At 43.8% G+C, this 24453-nt stretch overlaps 1 protein-coding gene across 1 annotated transcript in view; it reads right to left on the reverse strand.

Annotated features, from left to right (window-relative positions):
- Nucleotides 1-6021: 6021 nt before the first annotated feature.
- Nucleotides 6022-24453, reverse strand: part of LOC311119728 (uncharacterized protein) — a gene marked incomplete at both ends in the record, with an annotated part of 60361 nt that continues 41929 nt past the window's right edge. The window contains 5 exons of the mRNA XM_084194390.1: nt 6022-6154; nt 19885-19994; nt 20126-20262; nt 20468-20773; nt 21057-21158. Coding sequence (XP_084050516.1) covers nt 6022-6154; nt 19885-19994; nt 20126-20262; nt 20468-20773; nt 21057-21158 — 788 coding nt within the window. The remainder of the gene's footprint in view (nt 6155-19884; nt 19995-20125; nt 20263-20467; nt 20774-21056; nt 21159-24453) is intronic.

Below are 24453 nucleotides of genomic sequence, written 5' to 3' on the forward strand. Positions count from 1 at the left end.
CTGATCTGCCACAGTGCCACTAAATGTCCAATCAGGCTAAAGTCGTGCTTCAAATGGCCCCCCCCCCCTTTTGGGGCGATTTCAGTCAGGTTGAAAATCGCCCAGAAGTCTGTCATTGACTCCCATGTAAAATCTATTTTTTTCAAATATCAGAGCTTTCAATACAATCTCTATGGGTTTCTGAGGGCTTGCACTTACGTGCTTTCGTCATACGTAACATAACCATGAACGTAACTAAGAAAAGAGCGGGTAGCAGCGTCAATCAATTCACTAATACTATCAAAATGGCTAGGCTTCAGTGCAACTCGATTGTGTCTTTGAAAGAAGTTCCTTTTTGTCGGCGAACAAATGAAGATAAATTGGCAACGAAACAATTAGGACCTCCCAGACCAAATTTAATATTTCAACAGGTTTCTACTAAAGGGGGGAAGTCCTACACCCGAGGATTTTCCAAAAATTGGTACGAACGAAAAACCTGGCTAGCAGGCTGCGATGTAGCTAATGCAGTCTTCTGCTACCCCCTGCTTACTCTTTCACCCTGAAGGCGGCACGGCAGACAGCACCGCTTGGACAGCGACTGGTGTGTAACGGACATGCACCATCTTTCAGGAAAGATTAAGAAACATGAGCTGTCAAAGACCCACATGGATAGCTGTTTGAGATTGTCTGCTTTGGGGAGAGTGAACATTCCCACTCAACTGGATGAGGGATACAGGCTAGCTGTCCGCCGCCACAACGATGAGGTTAGTGTTGATAATCACAAGTTTACTGGAGAACTGAAACTGACAAGGCTGACAAGATAGGACCCTTTTGTCCATTGTTATTGGATAGGAACAGAACTTATAACCAGCTCCTGACCTAAATAGATCTTAGCACAACATTTTACTCAACATATCATATTCCATATTCACTATAACAAATATATTTACTACGACATTAGCAAGAACCGCCACATCCTCAGCCGGCTAATCCAGTGTGTGAAGATTTGCGGAGTGTTTGAGTTAGCTTTGCGAGGCAAAGATGAAACTGAGGGCTCCACCAACCCTGGTAAGCCAACACTTTTGAGTTCAGTCAATAAATGCTTCTGGTATTGACTTATATGCTGCCCCTGTCTTCATGTTGTTGCTGGACATATCTTTTTTAAAATGTGTGTAGGTCACCTAAATCATCAGAAAAATTGCCCCCCCTGAGAATTTTTTCAGGAGCCGCCACTGCCCCCAACTGAACACCATCCATCCCCTACATGACTCCATTATTGAACGGCAACTCATAACAACATCCATAACAATAGTTCCCTAAATGTATGTTGCATTTATGTTAGATTTGTAGTTTTATCATGCAATTCAATTGTATTCTGCCATGTGAATGAATTACATTATTTGAACTTGTAATATTTAATTTAAAAAATTGACAAAGCCCTAGTCATGTCTAATAGATATAGCCATGAAACAAGCCAGAGCATCCCACTAACATTCCTAGATTGTCATTCACACGCCGTATCCAGCAGACAAGCCTCCTTTCCTATCATAGTATGACAGGGTCAACAACGTTAGGAGAATGGGCTGTATCCTCTCCCAATGTTTTTACAGCTAACACAGTGTAAACAATCGGCTTATGAAATCTCCCAGTGTGAAGGCTACTACCAGGCCATGTTGTGCAATGTGCTTTGAATGGTGGATATCTCACAGCATAGTGTGAGATGCTGCCACCATTTCAGATTGGTGACATGGTACTTAACGTACATCTTTCTCTCCACGCCCCTTCTCTCATCCGGCCCTCCTCTCCACGCCCCTCCTCTCCACAGCCCTTCCTCTCCACGCCCCTCCTCTCCACGCCCCTCCTCTCCACAGCCCCTCCTCTCCACGCCCCTCCTCTCCACCGGCCATCCTCTCCACCGGCCCTCCTCTCCACCGGCCCTCCTCTCCACGCCCCTCCTCTCCACGCCCCGCCTCTCCACAGGCCCCGCCTCTCCACAGGCCCTCCTCTCCACGCCCCTAAAATGACATACCCAAATCTAACTGCCTGTAGCTCAGGACCTGAAGCAAGGATATGCATAGACTTTGTGGAAATGTGAAATTAATGTAGGAGAATATAACACATTAGATCTGGTAAAAGATAATACAAACAAAAAAATATGCGTTTTCTATATATGTTTTATTCCATCACTTTTTAAATGCAAGAGAAAGGCCACAATATAATATTGCAGTTTAGACGCAATTTAGATTGTGGCCACTAGATGGCAGCAGTGTGTGTGCAAAGTTTCAGATTGATCCAGTGAAGCATTGCAATACTGGACTATTTTGTATGAAGTCTGCCCAAATGTGCCGAATTGGTCAATTGATACATTTTCAAGTACATAACTATAGACAACATACAAAAATGATATGGTAAAACAAAATGTAAGTTTACAAACTCCCAGGAATGTCATACATGATGGATCATTAGCTTATACACTAACTTTCACACATCTAGATGGCCTGGCGGGGTGGGTGTGGAGCCAGACACAACAGGGGTTCAAACTGTAGAACCCAGTTCCTAGATTTGAATATAAAAATTGATTTGATCAAACAAAACTATGCTACATTTTATCTCTGGGACCCTTAGGATGACAAATCAGAGCAAGATTACTGACAGGTCAGGAAAGCCTGATCCCTACTAACCCTAGTATAGGCAGCCCTACTATACTTAATAGCACAGATAGAGTCTTTTGTTATTGTGGTGTTGGCCATTAGACCATATAAATGCAGTGTTGATCTGGGCCTGAGCTCCAGAGTTCCTGTTTAACACCTTAAATATGCATCACCCATCTAGCTAGCTATTTGTAGCTAATGCTAGCTATTTGTAACTAGCTAATTAGCATTAGCTAAACAGTCGCCAGCTGAGCGTTTTGTGAATAGAACTATTGTGCATCGCATTCAGATTAGTTTTTTTTTATTTGAAAAAAACTTTACATGTATTTTCAAACTAACTAGCCAATCTAACTGTAACCATTTCTGATGATCAATTCATCTCATCTATGACGCCTTGATGGCTGTGTTGCAAGCTAAAAAAAAAAAGCTAACAAATTGTTTGGACCAATGAGAGGAGAGCTACTGAGTTCGGACATCACAAACACATGTCCATATATGGCATTGCGTTGGCAGCCATAGTGGCTTTTCTATCCAGTGATGTCCCTGGAACCGGGACCACGTTATACCTCGAAGGTCAGCATAGAGCCCATGGAAAAAGACAGGAACCTTCCCGCTAGCCATGATTGGCTGAGATAATGGATGGGCCGGACGTGCCGAGAGATGAGTTCGGATTGGTCTGCCATGTAGCATGCTTCTGTCTATAACATGAGCTGCTCAGTATACTTAGATAATCCTTGCTACCGCTGCTTTTTTGAAAGATATAACGTTAGCCATTGGAGAACTGCTAAAGTGTTGCTACTGCTCTCACCAACATGGCTGCCCTGAATTTAGCAGGCGCTATCGACAAAGATCAGTGGGGAAAAGTTATGACGGACTACTTTCTGCACACGGTTAGTGTGAACCGGAGTGACTTGACACAACTCGGGTCAAACAAGCTATACAAACAAAACAAAGGTTTACGTGTGTAACCACGGTTACGTTAGCTATCGGATTACTCCAATATAGTATCCTTCCGCTTGGCAGGATACATTCTGAGGAAGGATTTCAGATTAGTCCCATGTTCCCGGGTAATGATGAGCAATGTTCCCTCCCAAAAAAAATAATGTCACTGAGCAAATTTCAGGTCTGCTGACCGCAAACTTCAACGTTGTGAACATTCTGTGCAACTTCGGGCGCTCATTTCATGTAAGAATGCACTCATATATACATTTTGTTATTGTATCAGGTATTTATTTTTATTTTTTTTTATAAAGAAAATGAAATTTCAGTCACCTCTGAATTACTGTGTTGTCTTGTTCTCTTGCATAATTCAACAAGTGTGTCAGTGAGGGGGTTGGTTTATCTGGCCCGGGTTACCACGTTGGGAGGAGTTTGAACCGGGTGAAAAGTGATTGCATTCCTTTTGGAGCCGGGCTGCCTCCCAGGCATGAATCAGGTGCTCCGCTCTGGCCGACGGCAAAGTCGGCTCAAAACAAAAGTGACGTAAATAAGCACATGGAGAAATGAGTAGCATTCTGTGTTTTCACATGCAATTGAAGTGATTGCTTTTGATAAAAAGGCTTTAAATGCCTTCCAAAGTAAATCTAGTTTGAAAATTCAAACATTTATTTAATGGAAAAGAGATGTTGTATGTTTCTTGACGATGCATGATGCTGCTTTGTTGACAACATGACCGTGGGGTGCAGATAACTGTTTGATTTGAGAAGGGTGCTCCTCCCTCCCCGCTTTAGCCCAATGACGTGACGGCCCATTGTCCAGTTCAACCCGGGCCAGCGTAATAGATCTCACTTCAATAGCAGGATACCTTCGGATTAAAAATCAACAAGCCTGGCTCTAGGTTATATCTCTAAACACACTTTACATTGTTTGCGAGATGAGACATAATATCACTATAATCCGAGTGTTCATTATCAGAAGTTTCTTTCATTTCAGCGCATCTAGTTTGTAAACATTTCAACCGTATTAAACGTTAACTTTTTTCAATTCCACAAGAAATGAACACAATTCAGGGCCTCACCTGTTTAGATAAAAAAAATATATATATAGATATATATATATATAATAATCATTTATTTTATTTTGTCACGAACGTTGAGAGACGGGTCAGACCAAGGTGCAGCGTGGTATGCGAACATGTTTATTAAACTCAATAAACAAAACAAGAAACAACGTAACGTGAAGTCCTCAGGCTATACACATACAAGCCTAGACACGGAACAAGATCCCACAACTAAGGTAGGCAAACAGGCTACTTAAGTATGATCCCCAATCAGAGACAACGAGCGACAGCTGTCTCTGATTGGGAATCACACCCGGCCAAACATAGAAATACAATACCTAGAACATAAACATAGAATTTCTAGCATAGATTTTCAGTTTGCAAACAATGTAAAAAAAATATTTAAAAAGAATTAAGTTAATAAAGCCGCATACAAACGTGTTCTCTTTCTTGAGTAAGGCAGCTCCTAAATTTAGGTGTTTCAGCCTCGCTCAGTGCTTTCTGGGGTGGTGGGGCAGCCAGCGGAATATACAGAGCGTACGCTTTGGTAATGTTCTCTAGTTGCGCCGTGATTGGCTCAGTGTTCTGTCACTCTATATCACCGCAGAATTTGTTTTTATTGTTAATTTAACTAGGCAAGTCAGTTAAGAGCTAATTATAGATACAAGGTATCGGTGCTCATCGTCATTGGACATAAACATTACACAACAAGTCGGAAAGGCAAGTCAGTTAAGAACTAATTCTTATTTACAATGACGGCCTACACCGGCCAAACCCGGACGACGCTGGGCCAATTGTGCGCCGCCCTATGGGACTCCCAATCACAGCCGGATTATGATACAGCATGGAATCGAACCAGCGGGTCTGTAGTGACGCCTCTAGCACTGAGATGCAGTGCCTTAAACCGCTGTGCCACTCGGGAGAATGTACAGGGAGAGTTAGGCAGTTCAAGCCCCCTTGGGTTCTGCCGTAGAGTTACATTAGAAGAGCCCATCCAAGAAGGCTCAAGGTCATTGGCCACAGATAAAATGATGTCAAATCACGTTATATCTACCGTAGCTTTGATTGGACTGATCATGTTACTTTCAAAATCTTAGCTAACAAGCTAAACAAGCAGTCATCATCATGAATAACTTTGACAATCTACTGGCAAATCCTTTTCAATCCTTGTCAGATGAAGATAAACTATAGTTAAAGGTATTGGTGTTCATCACCATTGGACATAAACATTACACAACAAGTCAGAAATCACAAATTCAACATTGAGTGGTTTGGAAGGAATCACTGGCTAACTGCAAGCGTTGCAAATCAATCACTATTTTGTTTGCTCCAAGTCTGGGTTAAAGGATTTAAAACATCTGTCTGAAATGGTCTCTAGCAGTACAGAGAATCCTATTTCTCACAGATGCATCTGTATTCATAGGAACAGTCATAGTCCCACCATGCTCCTTTGTATGATGACCAGGAGTAGAAATACGCACAGTTCTCGTACACACCACCATTAGGCTCTCCAATGTACCAGTACCTGTAGAAGAAACAACACATAGAATCAGGCTGTCCACTGTTCCAATACCTGTAGAAGAAACAACACATAGAATCAGGCTGTCCACTGTACCAGTACCTGTAGAAGAAACAACACATAGAATCAGGCTGTCCACTGTTCCAATACCTGTAGAATAAACAACACATAGAATCAGGCTGTCCAATGTTCCAATACCTGTAGAAGAAACAACACATATAATCAGGCTGTCCACTGTTCCAATACCTGTAGAAGAAACAACACATAGAATCAGGCTGTCCACTGTTCCAATACCTGTAGAGGAAACAACACATAGAATCAGGCTGTCCACTGTTCCAATACCTGTAGAAGAAACAACACATATAATCAGGCTGTCCACTGTTCCAGTACCTGTAGAAGAAACAACACATAGAATCAGGCTGTCCACTGTTCCAATACCTGTAGAAGAAACTACACATAGAATCAGGCTGTCCACTGTTCCAATACCTGTAGAAGAAACAACACATAGAATCAGGCTGTCCACTGTTTCAATACCTGTAGAAGAAACAACACATAGAATCAGGCTGTCCAATGTTCCAATACCTGTAGAAGAAACAACACATAGAATCAGGCTGTCCACTGTTTCAATACCTGTAGAAGAAACAACACATAGAATCAGGCTGCCTACTGTTCCAATACCTGTAGGAGAAATAACACATAGAATCAGGCTGTCCACTGTTCCAGTACATGTAGAAGAAACAACACATAGAATCAGGCTGTCCACTGTTCCAGTACCTGTAGAAGAAACACATAGAATCAGGCTGTCCACTGTTCCAATACCTGTAGAAGAAACAACACATAGAATCAGGCTGTCCACTGTTCCAATACCTGTAGAAGAAACAACACATAGAATCAGGCTGTCCACTGTTCCAATACCTGTAGAAGAAACAACACATAGAATCAGGCTGTCCACTGTTCCAATACCTGTAGAGGAAACAACACATAGAATCAGGCTGTCCACTGTTCCAATACCTGTAGAAGAAACAACACATAGAATCAGGCTGTCCACTGTTCCAATACCTGTAGAAGAAACAACACATAGAATCAGGCTGTCCATTGTTCCAATACCTGTAGAAGAAACAACACATAGAAGCAGGCTGCCCACTGTTCCCATACCTGTAGAAGAAACAACACATAGAATCAGGCTGTCCACTGTTCCAGTACCTGTAGAAGAAACAACACATAGAATCAGGCTGTCCACTGTTCCAATACCTGTAGAAGAAACAACACATATAATCAGGCTGTCCACTGTTCCTGTACCTGTAGAAGAAACAACACATAGAATCAGGCTGTCCACTGTTCCAATACCTGTAGAACAAACAACACATAGAATCAGGCTGTCCACTGTTTCAATACCTGTAGAAGAAACAACACATAGAATCAGGCTGTCCACTGTTTCAATACCTGTAGGAAAAATAACACATAGAATCAGGCTGTCCACTGTTCCAATACCTGTAGGAGAAATAACACATAGAATCAGGCTGTCCACTGTTCCAGTACATGTAGAAGAAACAACACATAGAATCAGGCTGTCCACTGTTCCAGTACCTGTAGAAGAAACACATAGAATCAGGCTGTCCACTGTTCCAATACCTGTAGAAGAAACAACACATAGAATCAGGCTGTCCACTGTTCCAATACCTGTAGAAGAAACAACACATAGAATCAGGCTGTCCACTGTTCCAATACCTGTAGAAGAAACAATACATAGAATCAGGCTGTCCACTGTTCCAATACCTGTAGAGGAAACAACACATAGAATCAGGCTGTCCACTGTTCCAATACCTGTAGAAGAAACAACACATAGAATCAGGCTGTCCACTGTTCCAATACCTGTAGAAGAAACAACACATAGAATCAGTCTGTCCACTGTTCCTGTACCTGTAGAAGAAAAAACACATAGAATCAGGCTGTCCACTGTTCCAATACCTGTAGAAGAAACAACACATAGAATCAGGCTGTCCACTGTTTCAATACCTGGAGGAGAAATAACACATAGAATCAGGCTGTCCACTGTTCCAATACCTGTAGGAGAAATAACACATAGAATCAGGCTGTCCACTGTTCCAGTACATGTAGAAGAAACAACACATAGAATCAGGCTGTCCACTGTTCCAGTACCTGTAGAAGAAACACATAGAATCAGGCTGTCCACTGTTCCAATACCTGTAGAAGAAACAACACAGGGGGGGCGCTAGAGAGCGTGCTATGGAGTAGACGTGCATTGCTAGAGCTCCGCTCAATTTTGAAACAAATTAATATTTATCTTAACCTCTCACAACCTATAACTTCAAACAAATATGACAAAGGGAAAAGGCAACAAAAAAGGGGGCGCTAAACAAGATAATTGGAATGAGATAGACAACGAACCAATTTCAACGTCGCCGACCCACGAGGAGCTAGCTGAAGAGGCTAGCTTCCAAGAGTTCCCCACAGATCCTACTCAAAGTGACATACTGGCTGCCATAAACGCACTAAGCAAGAAGGTGGACACAAGGTTGGCTGATATCTCAAAGAGTATTGGGACTTTGGCCGAAACTGTGAAGGCAACTAAGGGAAGGGTGCACGAGGTTGAGCAGACGACAATCGATCACGAGGCCAGGCTACAGGACATAGAGAAACAGTGCGCAACGTTCAAAAATGACAACAAAACCCTGAAGGCCCGACTGGAAATGCTCGAGTCGCATTCAAGACGCCAGAACATCCGAATATGTGGGATCCAGGAGGACACGGAGAAAGGGAAACCCACTGAATTTGTCTCGGAGCTGATACCGGCATTGCTGGGGAGTGAACACTTCAAAACGGCCATCCTGATCGACCGCGCACACAGAGCACAGGCAACGAAGCCGGCCAAGGGCGGGCCACCAAGGCCATTCATTGTAAGGCTGCACTATCCCCACACCAGGGATCTCATCCTCAAGCTGGCTAGTCAAAAGTTCCCCCTTAACTACAACGGAGCCAGGGTGTCTTTCTACCCAGATCTTACCTTGGAGGTGAGGAACCAACGGAAAGAGTATGATGAGGTACGCAACAAATGCAGGGCGGCCAACATCCGATATGGATTCCTCTTCCCAGCCCGGTTTAAGGTGACAGTTGAGGGATCAACACGTACGTTTGACAACGCAAAAGAGGCAGATCTGTTCTTGACAAGCAAGCTCCCCGGCTGAGGATACAGAACGGCTGTGCCAGCAGGCTAAATGGCCAAATACAGGCCAGGAATGTGTGTGAATTGAATTTCCGGCCTATGTCTTTTCGATCAGAAGATCAGAAATTGGGACTTATAGGATAGGTGAGATGTTGTGGCTAATATAGCATTGTTTGGCATGTCATGTTTTAGCGCCACTCACCCCCTAACATGAGAGTTAAGTTAAGTGTTATTTAATATTAGTTTATATGCGGAGCATCTATAGACGACGAGTTAGTTCAAGCTTTATGTCTAGACACCCTAACGTTTGTGTGTTAGCCAAGGAGTGCTTCGTTTGGGGAAGTCACTCAGTAAAGGGACGGGAGGGGGGTTGGGGTCTGTGTTTTATGTTCACGTTTATTAGTACAGGTGGCATGACAAGCTCCCGCACGGCGGGACGTTTTTCTTCTGGGTTTTGTATGACAGCAGCAATTTGCTTTAAAATAAGAAATGCCACATAGTGACCGAGCACAGAGTAGACCAGGTGGAATAAAGATAGTCAGCTGGAACTGTAATGGATTAGGGCATGTCGTGAAACGAGCTAAGGTTTTTTCTCATCTTAAATCACTGGGTGCTGACATAGTGCTTCTTCAAGAAACTCATATTAAACGCCCCGCGCAGGCCAAGCTACGAGTCGGCTGGATCGGTCAGATATACCAGTCTAACTTTGATGCAAAAGCGAGAGGGGTAGCAATCCTGATAAGGAAAAACATTCCTTTTGTTTACTCAACCTCGATTTCAGATCCTAATGGTCGGTATATTATTGTGGCTGGTACACTGAATTCAAAACCAATAACCTTGGTCAATTTATATGGACCCAACTTCGATGATCCATTATTTTTTCAAAGGGTATTTAAGGCCATACCAAATATCTCGGATACAAGTTTTATTGTTGGAGGTGACTTTAACTGTACGTTAGACCCTCTTTTAGATAAACAGCTATCAAGGTCACTTCAACAATCAAATGCCAGTGTCTGTCTAAATACATTGATGACAAACCTTAACATTGTCGATATTTGGAGACTGACGCACCCAACAGACAGGGATTATTCTTTCTTCTCATCAGTTCATAAATCATATTCCAGAATTGACTATTTTTTGTTGGACTCCAAACTAATCTCAGCAGCTGAGTCGGTTACCTATCACCCCATTCTAATTACGGACCACTCTCCTCTGTCCATGGTGCTGAAACTCGACAATATGTCGACAGGTCGGCGACCGTGGCGCTTAGACGCATACCTGTTGAAAGATGAGGCTTTTTGTCAGTATTTGGAGGAGCAGATTGCCTTTTTCCTCAGTACTAACGACACGGGGGATGTTGACGACTCCACCCTTTGGGAATCTCTAAAGGCTGTGATTAGAGGTTACATTATTTCTTATACATCAGAGAGGAAGAAACGTGCCAATACTAGGCTGAGAGAAATTGAAAGAGAGTTAGGGGAACAGGAGAACGTTTTTAGGACAAATTCCTCGTATACAGTCCTTGAGAAGATCACAAAGTTAAAGTATGAATACAATACCATCCTTTCGAAACGGGTGGGCTCTTTACTTGCTAGAACGCAACAAAGTTATTTTGAACTGGGGGACAAACCACATAAATTATTAGCAAGACAGCTAAGGCATGTACAAGCATCTAGAGCTATTCACAAAATAAAAGACAAGAAGGGTAAAATAGTAACAGATCCGCAGGACATTAATAAATGCTTTGCACAGTTTTACTCAGAGCTATACCAATCAAAATGCGATGCTACTGATCCACAAACTATGGAACGCTTTCTCGCTGATTGTGAACTTCCTAAACTAGACAGGGGGGCAGCTGCCGCACTCGATGCAGGGATAACCTTAGATGAAATGAACACAGCGATAGCACAATTTCCAAACAGCAAGGCCCCTGGGCCCGATGGATATGTAATAGAATTCTATAAGAAGTACTGCGCTAGTCTATCTCCACTTATGCTGCGAATGTTTCAACAATCCAAAGAAAATACCAAACTCCCGCAAACACTGTATGAGGCTACAATAGCCCTGATCTTGAAAAAAGATAGAGATTCCATGGAGATGTCGTCGTATCGCCCCGTGTCGTTACTCCCCATAGAAAACAAGGTGTTGACAAAGATATTGGCAAACCGATTGAAAAAATATATTTCCGACATCATACACCCTGACCAGACAGGTTTTATCCCGGGCCGACATATATACTACAATTTGAGACGCCTTTTCAACGTAATGTATCATGATCATAAAGTTGAGGCAGTGGTAATAGCTCTTGATGCAGAGAAGGCGTTTGATCAGATTGAGTGGAAGTATATGATGTCGGTTCTGGAGCATTTCGGATTTGGAAAGGAATTTATTAATTGGATAAGAATTATTTATGCACACCCAATGGCGTCCGTGGTGACCAATCAGGAAATGTCGCAGTCATTCCGCCTGTTCAAGGGGTGCCGACAGGGGTGCCCTATTTCGCCTGCTCTCTTCGCTATAGCCATGGAACCCCTTGCTACGCGCATTCGGGCATGTGCCGATATAGCTTCTGTTAAAATAAAAGACACACAGCACAAAATTTCCCTATATGCAGACGATGTTCTTTTGTTTTTGTCCAAGCCTAAAACGTCTATTCCACCATTACTTAACTTGATAAACACATTCGGCTCCTTCTCTGGCTACAAGATAAACTGGCAAAAAAGTGAGATGATGCCAATATCACGGCCTGTGGATATGCAATTTCTGCAATCTACCCCGCTTAGAACAGTGAGGGACAAGTTCACAAGCCTTGGCATTGTAGTGACAAGAGACCTTGACCAGCTATTGAAAGTGAATTGGGACATGAAAATATATCAGCTTAAACAAAATATAGATTTCTGGAAAACTCTGCCTATTTCCTTGGTTGGTCGTATAAACGCTATTAAAATGGTTGTCCTACCCAGGTTTCTTTACCTCTTCCAATGTCTACCCAATTTCATACCACAAAGCTATTTTAAGAAACTGGATTCAATAGTAACTCCATTTTTATGGGATAACAAGGCAGCCAGAATTGCAAAGAAGCATTTATGCAAGTACAAGATAGAGGGGGGCTTTGGCCTTCCTCACTTCAAACTGTATTATTGGGCTGCTAATCTGAACATTGTGTCTTTCTGGAGGGAAAGTTTACCTGAGATGAGACGGAAGGATATGCCTTCATGGCTTTTGATTGAGCAGGCCTCCTGTCAACGTTCCTCACTCCCTGCACTTGTTAATAGCCCATCATATGTGAAAAAAGCCACTTATGACTCCAATCCAGTCATTTGTCATACTCTTAGGATCTGGAAACAGATTAGGGATTTTCTTAACATACCCACTGTGTACATAGACAGCCCGATTAGCCGGAATCATGCTTTCCACCCTGCAATGGATGATGTGGTGTTTTCACAGTGGAGGGAGAAGGGGCTCACAACAATTGGTAATCTATACATAGATGGTCAGTTAGCTTCATTTCAACAACTACAGGCAAAGTTCAACATGCCAACAACACATTTTTTCAGATACCTCCAAATCAGGAATTTCTTAAGGACACACATCCCACAGTATGGCATGAAGCCAAATAGTCCTACATTAGATAGCTTGATCCTTGTCAAACCCCATTCAAAAGGGTCGGTCTCCAGACTGTATGATGTGCTACAGGCCCACATAGAGGTATCCACGGACACCATTAAAAGGGCTTGGGAACAAGAACTTGGTTCAGAAATCTCAAATGAGGACTGGATAGAAGCTCTCAGGAATATAAACCACAGTTCAGTGAATGCCAGACACAACCTTGTACAGTTTAAGGTGATACACAGGTTACACTACTCAAAAGTAAAACTGCATAAAATATTCCCGGACACCTCACCACTGTGTGAGAGGTGCAAGCAGGAGGAGGGGACGTTGTCCCACTTATTCTGGACATGCCCTAAATTACAGGCTTACTGGGCTCTCATTTTTGATTACTTATCTAAGGCCTTTGATAGAGTTCTAGCCCCAGACCCATTGATCGCTCTGTTTGGTACAGTTGATGGGAATAACCAGGAGGGGAAAGCTGTCTCTCTTTGTACTCTATTAGCCAAAAGGCTCATATTGCAATTTTGGAAATTGGAGACTGTACCTACCTTTGAAATGTGGTTACGGGATTTAGGGAATGTAATCCATATGGAAAAGATTCGATACAACACCTCCAATAGAAGTCCATTGTTTTACAAAATAAGGCAGCCGATACTGGATAAATGGTCTAGTCCCGCTTCATAACTGGGCTGACGATCTGCTGCTACTCTGTGCTGTACTCCACTCAATATTTATTTTTGGCTGAACTACACTGCTTGTAATGACTATATGCTGTCTTCTTATACACGTACCACCTAATAGGATTTTGTTTTATTTTGTGTATGTGTGAGTTAACTTTTGTTTTGTCCTCTAAACTGGCCATCCCATCCAACAGTACAATGAATGTCATTGTTTGTATTGCTGTCTCTTTTACTTTATTTTTATTGGAAAATAATAAACATATTATCAAAAAAAAAAAAGAAGAAACAACACATAGAATCAGGCTGTCCACTGTTCCAGTACCTGTAGAAGAAACAACACATAGAATCAGGCTGTCCACTGTTCCAATACCTGTAGAAGAAACAACACATAGAATCAGGCTGTCCACTGTTCCTGTACCTGTAGAAGAAACAACACATAGAATCAGGCTGTCCACTGTTCCAATACCTGTAGAACAAACAACACATAGAATCAGGCTGTCCACTGTTTCAATACCTGTAGAAGAAACAACACATAGAATCAGGCTGTCCACTGTTTCAATACCTGTAGGAGAAATAACACATAGAATCAGGCTGTCCACTGTTCCAATACCTGTAGGAGAAATAACACATAGAATCAGGCTGTCCACTGTTCCAGTACATGTAGAAGAAACAACACATAGAATCAGGCTGTCCACTGTTCCAGTACCTGTAGAAGAAACACATAGAATCAGGCTGTCCACTGTTCCAATACCTGTAGAAGAAACAACACATAGAATCAGGCTGTCCACTGTTCCAATACCTGTAGAAGAAACAACACATAGAATCAGGCTGTCCACTGTTCCAATACCTGTAGAAGAAACAATACATAGAATCAGGCTGTCCACTGTTCCAATACCTGTAGAGGAAACAACACATAGAATCAGGCTGTCCACTGTTCCAATACCTGTAGAAGAAACAACACATAGAATCAGGCTGTCCACTGTTCCAATACCTGTAGAAGAAACAACACATAGAATCAGTCTGTCCACTGTTCCTGTACCTGTAGAAGAAAAAACACATAGAATCAGGCTGTCCATTGTTCCAATACCTGTAGAAGAAACAACACATAGAATCAGGCTGTCCACTGTTTCAATACCTGGAGGAGAAATAACACATAGAATCAGGCTGTCCACTGTTCCAATACCTGTAGGAGAAATAACACATAGAATCAGGCTGTCCACTGTTCCAGTACATGTAGAATAAACAACACATAGAATCAGGCTGTCCACTGTTCCAGTACCTGTAGAAGAAACACATAGAATCAGGCTGTCCACTGTTCCAATACCTGTAGAAGAAACAACACATATAATCAGGCTGTCCACTGTTCCAGTACCTGTAGAAGAAACAACACATAGAATCAGGCTGTCCACTGTTCCAATACCTGTAGAAGAAACAACACATAGAATCAGGCTGTCCACTGTTCCTGTACCTGTAGAAGAAACAACACATAGAATCAGGCTGTCCACTGTTCCAATACCTGTAGAACAAACAACACATAGAATCAGGCTGTCCACTGTTTCAATACCTGTAGAAGAAACAACACATAGAATCAGGCTGTCCACTGTTTCAATACCTGTAGGAGAAATAACACATAGAATCAGGCTGTCCACTGTTCCAATACCTGTAGGAGAAATAACACATAGAATCAGGCTGTCCACTGTTCCAGTACATGTAGAAGAAACAACACATAGAATCAGGCTGTCCACTGTTCCAGTACCTGTAGAAGAAACACATAGAATCAGGCTGTCCACTGTTCCAATACCTGTAGAAGAAACAACACATAGAATCAGGCTGTCCACTGTTCCAATACCTGTAGAAGAAACAACACATAGAATCAGGCTGTCCACTGTTCCAATACCTGTAGAAGAAACAATACATAGAATCAGGCTGTCCACTGTTCCAATACCTGTAGAGGAAACAACACATAGAATCAGGCTGTCCACTGTTCCAATACCTGTAGAAGAAACAACACATAGAATCAGGCTGTCCACTGTTCCAATACCTGTAGAAGAAACAACACATAGAATCAGTCTGTCCACTGTTCCTGTACCTGTAGAAGAAAAAACACATAGAATCAGGCTGTCCACTGTTCCAATACCTGTAGAAGAAACAACACATAGAATCAGGCTGTCCACTGTTTCAATACCTGGAGGAGAAATAACACATAGAATCAGGCTGTCCACTGTTCCAATACCTGTAGGATAAATAACACATAGAATCAGGCTGTCCACTGTTCCAGTACATGTAGAAGAAACAACACATAGAATCAGGCTGTCCACTGTTCCAGTACCTGTAGAAGAAACACATAGAATCAGGCTGTCCACTGTTCCAATACCTGTAGAAGAAACAACACATAGAATCAGGATGTCCACTGTTCCAATACCTGTAGAAGAAACAACACATAGAATCAGGCTATCCACTGTTCCAATACCTGTAGAAGAAACAATACATAGAATCAGGCTGTCCACTGTTCCAATACCTGTAGAGGAAACAACACATAGAATCAGGCTGTCCACTGTTCCAATACCTGTAGAAGAAACAACACATAGAATCAGGCTGTCCACTGTTCCAATACCTGTAGAAGAAACAACACATAGAATCAGGCTGTCCATTGTTCCAATACCTGTAGAAGAAACAACACATATAATCAGGCTGTCCACTGTTCCAATACCTGTAGAAGAAACAACACATAGAATCAGGCTGTCCACTGTTCCAGTACCTGTAGAAGAAACAACACATAGAATCAGGCTGTCCATTGTTCCAATACCTGTAGAAGAAACACATAGAATCAGGCTGTCCACTGTTCCAATACCTGTAGAAGAAACAACACATAGAATCAGGCTGTCCACTGTTCCAATACCTGTAGAAGAAACAACACATAGAATCAGGCTGTCCACTGTTCCAATACCTGTAGAAGAAACAACACATAGAATCAGGCTGTCCACTGTTCCAATACCTGTAGAAGAAACAACACATAGAATCAGGCTGTCCACTGTTCCAATACCTGTAGAGGAAACAACACATAGAATCAGGCTGTCCACTGTTCCAATACCTGTAGAAGAAACAACACATAGAATCAGGCTGTCCACTGTTCCAATACCTGTAGAAGAAACAACACATAGAATCAGGCTGTCCATTGTTCCAATACCTGTAGAAGAAACAACACATAGAATCAGGCTGCCCGCTGTTCCAATACCTGTAGAAGAAACAACACATAGAATCAGGCTGTCCACTGTTCCAGTACCTGTAGAAGAAACAACACATAGAATCAGGCTGTCCACTGTTCCAATACCTGTAGAAGAAACAAGACATAGAATCAGGCTGTCCACTGTTCCTGTACCTGTAGAAGAAACAACACATAGAATCAGGCTGTCCACTGTTCCAATACCTGTAGAAGAAACAACACATAGAATCAGGCTGTCCACTGTTTCAATACCTGTAGAAGAAACAACATATAGAATCAGTCTGTCCACTGTTCCTGTACCTGTAGAAGAAACAACACATAGAATCAGGCTGTCCACTGTTCCAATACCTGTAGAAGAAACAACACATAGAATCAGGCTGTCCACTGTTTCAATACCTGTAGAAGAAACAACACATAGAATCAGGCTGTCTACTGTTCCAATACCTGTAGAAGAAACAACACATAGAATCAGGCTGTCCACTGTTCCAGTACCTGTAGAAGAAACAACACATAGAATCAGGCTGTCCACTGTTCCAATACCTGTAGAAGAAACAACACATAGAATCAGGCTGTCCACTGTTCCTGTACCTGTAGAAGAAACAACACATAGAATCAGGCTGTCCACTGTTCCAATACCTGTAGAACAAACAACACATAGAATCAGGCTGTCCACTGTTTCAATACCTGTAGAAGAAACAACACATAGAATCAGGCTGTCCACTGTTTCAATACCTGTAGGAGAAATAACACATAGAATCAGGCTGTCCACTGTTCCAATACCTGTAGGAGAAATAACACATAGAATCAGGCTGTCCACTGTTCCAGTACATGTAGAAGAAACAACACATAGAATCAGGCTGTCCACTGTTCCAGTACCTGTAGAAGAAACACATAGAATCAGGCTGTCCACTGTTCCAATACCTGTAGAAGAAACAACACATAGAATCAGGCTGTCCACTGTTCCAATACCTGTAGAAGAAACAACACATAGAATCAGGCTGTCCACTGTTCCAATACCTGTAGAAGAAACAATACATAGAATCAGGCTGTCCACTGTTCCAATACCTGTAGAGGAAACAACACATAGAATCAGGCTGTCCACTGTTCCAATACCTGTAGAAGAAACAACACATAGAATCAGGCTGTCCACTGTTCCAATACCTGTAGAAGAAACAACACATAGAATCAGTCTGTCCACTGTTCCTGTACCTGTAGAAGAAAAAACACATAGAATCAGGCTGTCCACTGTTCCAATACCTGTAGAAGAAACAACACATAGAATCAGGCTGTCCACTGTTTCAATACCTGGAGGAGAAATAACACATAGAATCAGGCTGTCCACTGTTCCAATACCTGTAGGAGAAATAACACATAGAATCAGGCTGTCCACTGTTCCAGTACATGTAGAAGAAACAACACATAGAATCAGGCTGTCCACTGTTCCAGTACCTGTAGAAGAAACACATAGAATCAGGCTGTCCACTGTTCCAATACCTGTAGAAGAAACAACACATAGAATCAGGATGTCCACTGTTCCAATACCTGTAGAAGAAACAACACATAGAATCAGGCTATCCACTGTTCCAATACCTGTAGAAGAAACAATACATAGAATCAGGCTGTCCACTGTTCCAATACCTGTAGAGGAAACAACACATATAATCAGGCTGTCCACTGTTCCAATACCTGTAGAAGAAACAACACATAGAATCAGGCTGTCCACTGTTCCAATACCTGTAGAAGAAACAACACATAGAATCAGGTTGTCCATTGTTCCAATACCTGTAGAAGAAACAACACATATAATCAGGCTGTCCACTGTTCCAATACCTGTAGAAGAAACAACACATAGAATCAGGCTGTCCACTGTTCCAGTACCTGTAGAAGAAACAACACATAGAATCAGGCTGTCCATTGTTCCAATACCTGTAGAAGAAACACATAGAATCAGGCTGTCCACTGTTCCAATACCTGTAGAAGAAACAACACATAGAATCAGGCTGTCCACTGTTCCAATACCTGTAGAAGAAACAACACATAGAATCAGGCTGTCCACTGTTCCAATACCTGTAGAAGAAACAACACATAGAATCAGGCTGTCCACTGTTCCAATACCTGTAGAAGAAACAACACATAGAATCAGGCTGTCCACTGTTCCAATACCTGTAGAGGAAACAACACATAGAATCAGGCTGTCCACTGTTCCAATACCTGTAGAAGAAACAACACATAGAATCAGGCTGTCCACTGTTCCAATACCTGTAGAAGAAACAACACATAGAATCAGGCTGTCCATTGTTCCAATACCTGTAGAAGAAACAACACATAGAATCAGGCTGTCCATTGTTCCAATACCTGTAGAAGAAACAACACATAGAATCAGGCTGCCCGCTTTTCCAATACCTGTAGAAGAAACAACACATAGAATCAGGCTGTCCACTGTTCCAGTACCTGTAGAAGAAACAACACATAGAATCAGGCTGTCCACTGTTCCAATACCTGTAGAAGAAACAACACATAGAATCAGGCTGTCCACTGTTCCTGTACCTGTACCTGTAGAAGAAACAACACATAGAATCAGGCTGTCCACTGTTCCAATACCTGTAGAAGAAACAACACATAGAATCAGGCTGTCCACTGTTTCAATACCTGTAGAAGAAACAACACATAGAATCAGTCTGTCCACTGTTCCTGTACCTGTAGAAGAAACAACACATAGAATCAGGCTGTCCACTGTTCCAATACCTGTAGAAGAAACAACACATAGAATCAGGCTGTCCACTGTTTCAATACCTGTAGAAGAAACAACACATAGAATCAGGCTGTCCACTGTTCCAGTACATGTAGAAGAAACAACACATAGAATCAGGCTGTCCACTGTTCCAGTACATGTAGAAGAAACAACACATAGAATCAGGCTGTCCACTGTTCCAGTACCTGTAGAAGAAACAACACATAGAATCAGGCTGTCCACTCTCAGAGCCTACTACTCCAGACAGTGATTTCATGGTAACACAGAACTCATTAAATGTCTTACCTTGTGGTCAGTGGTGTGTCGTCCACCCATTTCCAGGTCCCCTCAGTAACAGAGTCAGTCAGACCAATCCAGACATAGTCCTTTACTCCACATAACCAATTGACAAATGTCTGTAGTTGTGGGAGAGAGACAACATTATTAATACTTAGCCATTACCTCTCTCTCTCTCTGTATCTCTCTCTTCCTCACACACACACACACACACACACACACACACACACACACACACACACACACACACCTGTTTGTCTTGGCTGTTGATGATCACCAGGTCTGCTCCTCTACCTATGCAGTACTGTCTGCTCTTCTCCCAGTTGTTCTTCTCAGTAGAGATGTAGTAACAACTGCTACCAAGCTTCTTCCATCCTTGAGGACACTCTATAAGTAGAAAATGTCTCGCTTTAGTCACCTTAATATCACATTGAATTAAGTCTCAATCAAACACTCAAGGAAGACAGGGCACTAACTAATGGTCGGTTTGGAAGTCATAGATTTTTCCTTTAATGGAAGTTGAATTGCCTGTTTGTAAGTGGCATGTGAACTGATACAGAAACAGATACAGTCATTAGACAATTTCCCTCACCTTTCTCAACCAAAGATTGTTTCAGACGTTCTGTCTCTTTCTGTAGCTGGTCTCTCTCTTTGGTCAGGGTGTTGTATCTGGTCTGTAACTGGTTTCTCTCTTTGGTCAGGGTGTTGTAGCTGGTCTGTAACTGGTTTCTCTCTTTGGTCAGGGTGTTATAGCTGGTCTGTAACTGGTCTCTCTCTGTAGTCCGGGTGTTGTATCTGGTCTGTAGCTGGTCTCTCTCTTCAGTCAGGTTGTTGCCGCTGGTCTGTAACTGGTCTCTCTCTTTGGTCAGGGTGTTGGATCTGGTTAATTGGTTTCGCTCTGTGAAATAATACCATCAACGACCAAGGTAACAGTGGAAAAGTTAATCTATCATTACCAGGGTTGGGTTCAATTGCATTTCAATTCCAGTCTATTCAGGGAGTACACTGGAATTCCAAGTCCAATTCTCTTCAATATTTTTCAATGAGGACAATGTGGAATTGGAATTGGAATTTGGTGTACTTTCTGAATTGAATTGAATGGAGTTGAAATGGAATTGATCCCTGGTCATAACACCACTGATGATTAAGAGAAAGTTTGATTGAGAACATATCAAACTCACGGTAGAGCAACAGGCCTATGATCCCAGCCAATAGGAGAACACACAGCAGACCCAGACTCACTGCAGCAGCTCCAGAGTATCTCTTCCACCACTGATAAAACACTGAAGCACAAATTATTACCATAAGAACTTGCTCTTTATCAGCGTTGTATTTGCATCGACTTTTGTGTCCATTTGCTCTTTGTAAACAACAGGTGTAGGCTAATAGTGAAATGACTTACGGGTCCTTCTCCAACAATGCAGAGTTAAAGATACAACATTTAAAATAGTGATACAAGGAACAGAGAAGATGTCACGGTTTCGGCCGAGGCTGCTCCTTCTCCTTGTTCGGGCAGGCTTCGGCGGTCGTCGTCTCCGGAGTACTAGCTGCCACCGTTCTATGTTTCTATGTTTGATTGGTTTTGTCTGTTTTGTTACACCTGTTCCTTGTTAGTGTTCATTATGCGTCCTATTTAGTTCTCTTGAGTTTGTTCAGGTGTTGTGTGTAATTGTTCGATGTCACGTGTTGTGTTAGTTCGTTGTTCTGTTCTCTCTGTATATTTTCGTTAGAGAGAGTCCCGCACTTTGTGCGCCTTTATTTTGTACTTTACCATTGTGCGTAAAGTTCTCCTGTTGCCTGTTGCCGTGGTTTACTTGTTCTTTGGACTTCACTAAAGACGTCTGTTCGAAACCTCTGTGTGTCCTGCGTGTGATTCTACGCTACCTCTACACTCAACCCTGACATAATTACACACCATTACAATGGAATCAGCAGGAGCAACCGCACCCACGGAGATCATCGAGGAGCGCCTTCGTGGACAGGAGGACAGGATTAACCAAATCGGGCACGCTCTGGACAGAGTTATGAACACCCTCCATCGATGGGAGACCAGCGGGGTACCCACACCCCCACCTACCACACCATCACCATCGGTCAGCCCGCCTGTCCAACTTCCGGAACCCAGTGGGATTCGGCTCTCGCTCCCGAGGGCGTACGACGGCACCGCTGCCGGGTGTCAGGGGTTCCTGTTGCAAGTTGAACTCTACCTCGCCACCGTACACCTGGCGCCCTCGGGACACGAGAGCGTTTCCGCCCTCATCTCCTGTCTCACCGGCAAGGCGTTGGAGTGGGCCAACGCCGAATGGAGGAGAATAGACGCCGCAACTATCACCTATGCGGAGTTCTCCCGCTGCTTCCGTGCAGTGTTTGACCATCCACCGGAGGGGAAGGCGGCGGGGGAGCGTCTATTCTACCTCCGGCAGGGGATGAGGAGCGCTCAGGAGTTTGCACTGGAGTTCCGGACTCTAGCGGCAGATGCAGGGTGGAATGAGCGGGCCCTCATAGACCACTTCCGCTGCAGCCTCCGGGAGGACGTCCGTAGAGAGTTGGCGTGCAGGGATACCACGCTTTCGTTTGACCAATTGGTTGACATGGCCATTCGGCTGGACACCCTGCTCGCCACCCGCGGGCGTCCCGTGTGGGGGTCGCCCATTCCACCCTCCAGCACCTCCGAGCCGAGCCCTATGGAGCTCGGAGGTGCTGGCGCTAGAGAACGGAGGAGAAGGAGCCAGAGGGGAGCCGTCCCCTGCACCAACTGTGGCCGTGGAGGGCACACCGCGGCTAGGTGCTGGGGAGGGTCTCCTGGTGGAAGAGAAGGCAGGCCACACATTGGGGAGTCCTCCCAGGTGAGTAGGCGCCCCACTTACCCAGAGCTTTCTGTCGTACACATAACCATACCTGTTTGTTTTCCACAGGTTGCACCTCGTTCCCAGCATAAGGCGCTAGTAGATTCAGGCGCAGCTGGGAATTTTGTAGATCGCAAATTCTGTGTAGAGTTAGGGATCCCTCTCCTTCCGGTAAATAATCCTTTCCCTGTACATGCCCTAGATAGCCGTCCGTTAGGATCCGGGTTGATTAGGGAGGTCACAGTGCCACTTAGGATGGAGATGCAGGGGGGTCATGAGGAGACGATTCAGCTCTATCTGATCGACTCTCCTGCGTATCCGGTGGTGCTGGGGCTTCCCTGGTTGATTACACATGATCCTACTATTTCGTGGCGAGAGAGGGCTCTTAAGGGGTGGTCTGCCCAGTGTGAGGGGCTATGTCTGGGTGTTTCCGTAGGGGCGACCTCGGTGGAGAGTCCGAACCAAATGCCCGCAATGCACATTCCCCCCGAGTATGAGGATTTGGCACTCGTGTTTAGCAAGACGAGAGCGGCGCGATTGCCGCCTCATAGACAGGGGGATTGTGCGATAGACCTCCAGGCAGGAGCTGCGCTCCCACGGAGCCATGTGTATCCTTTGTCACAAGAGGAGAAGAGGGCAATGGAGACATACATTGCCGAGTCTCTGAGACAGGGATACATACGGCCCTCCACTTCACCCGCGTCCTCGAGCTTCTTTTTTGTGAAGAAAAAGGATGGAGGTTTGCGCCCGTGTATTGATTATCGCGGTCTCAATCAGATTACTGTGAAATATAGTTATCCACTCCCTCTGATTGCGACTATGACGGAGTCATTACACGGGGCACGGTTCTTCACAAAATTGGACCTCAGGAGCGCATATAACTTGGTGCGCATTAGAGAGGGCGATGAATGGAAGACAGCATTTAGTACTACCTCCGGTCATTACGAGTATCTCGTTATGCCATACGGGTTAATGAATGCTCCATCAGTCTTCCAATCCTTTGTAGATTAGATTTTCCGGGACATGCAGGGGCAGGGAGTAGTCGTGTACATAGACGATATTCTGGTGTACAGTTCTACCCGAGCCAAGCATGTAGCCCTGGTGCGCCGAGTGTTGAGGAGGCTGTTGGAGCATGACCTGTATGTCAAGGCAGAGAAATGTCTGTTCTTCCAGGAGTCGGTCTCCTTTTTGGGATATCAGTTGTCTGCGTCAGGGGTGAAGATGGAGGTTGACCGTGTGTCAGCCGTGCGTAATTGGCAAACCCCAACCACGGTTAAAGAGGTGCAGCAGTTCTTGGGTTTTGCGAATTACTACCGGAGGTTTATCCGGGGTTTTGGACAGGTGGCAGCTCCCATAACGTCCCTTCTGAAGGGGGGTCCGGTGCGCTTGCGGTGGTCAGCTGAGGCGGACAGGGCTTTTGGGAGACTGAAGGACCTGTTTACCTCGGCTCCGGTGCTGGCGCACCCGGATCCCGCTTTACCATTCCAAGTGGAGGTGGACGCGTCTGAAGCCGGTATCGGGGCCGTTCTCTCACAACGGTCCGGCACACCACCTAAACTCCGCCCCTGTGCTTTTTATTCGAAAAAGCTCAGTCCGGCGGAGCGTAATTATGACGTAGGGGACAGGGAGCTGTTAGCCGTGGTACAAGCCCTAAAGGTGTGGAGGCATTGGCTTGAGGGGGCTCAACACCCTTTTCTCATTTTGACTGACCACCGTAACCTGGAATACATTC

This window comes from Coregonus lavaretus (genome assembly GCF_964263955.1).
Source record: "Coregonus lavaretus genome assembly, contig: HAP1_SCAFFOLD_336, whole genome shotgun sequence".
Taxonomy (NCBI): Eukaryota; Metazoa; Chordata; class Actinopteri; order Salmoniformes; family Salmonidae; genus Coregonus; species Coregonus lavaretus.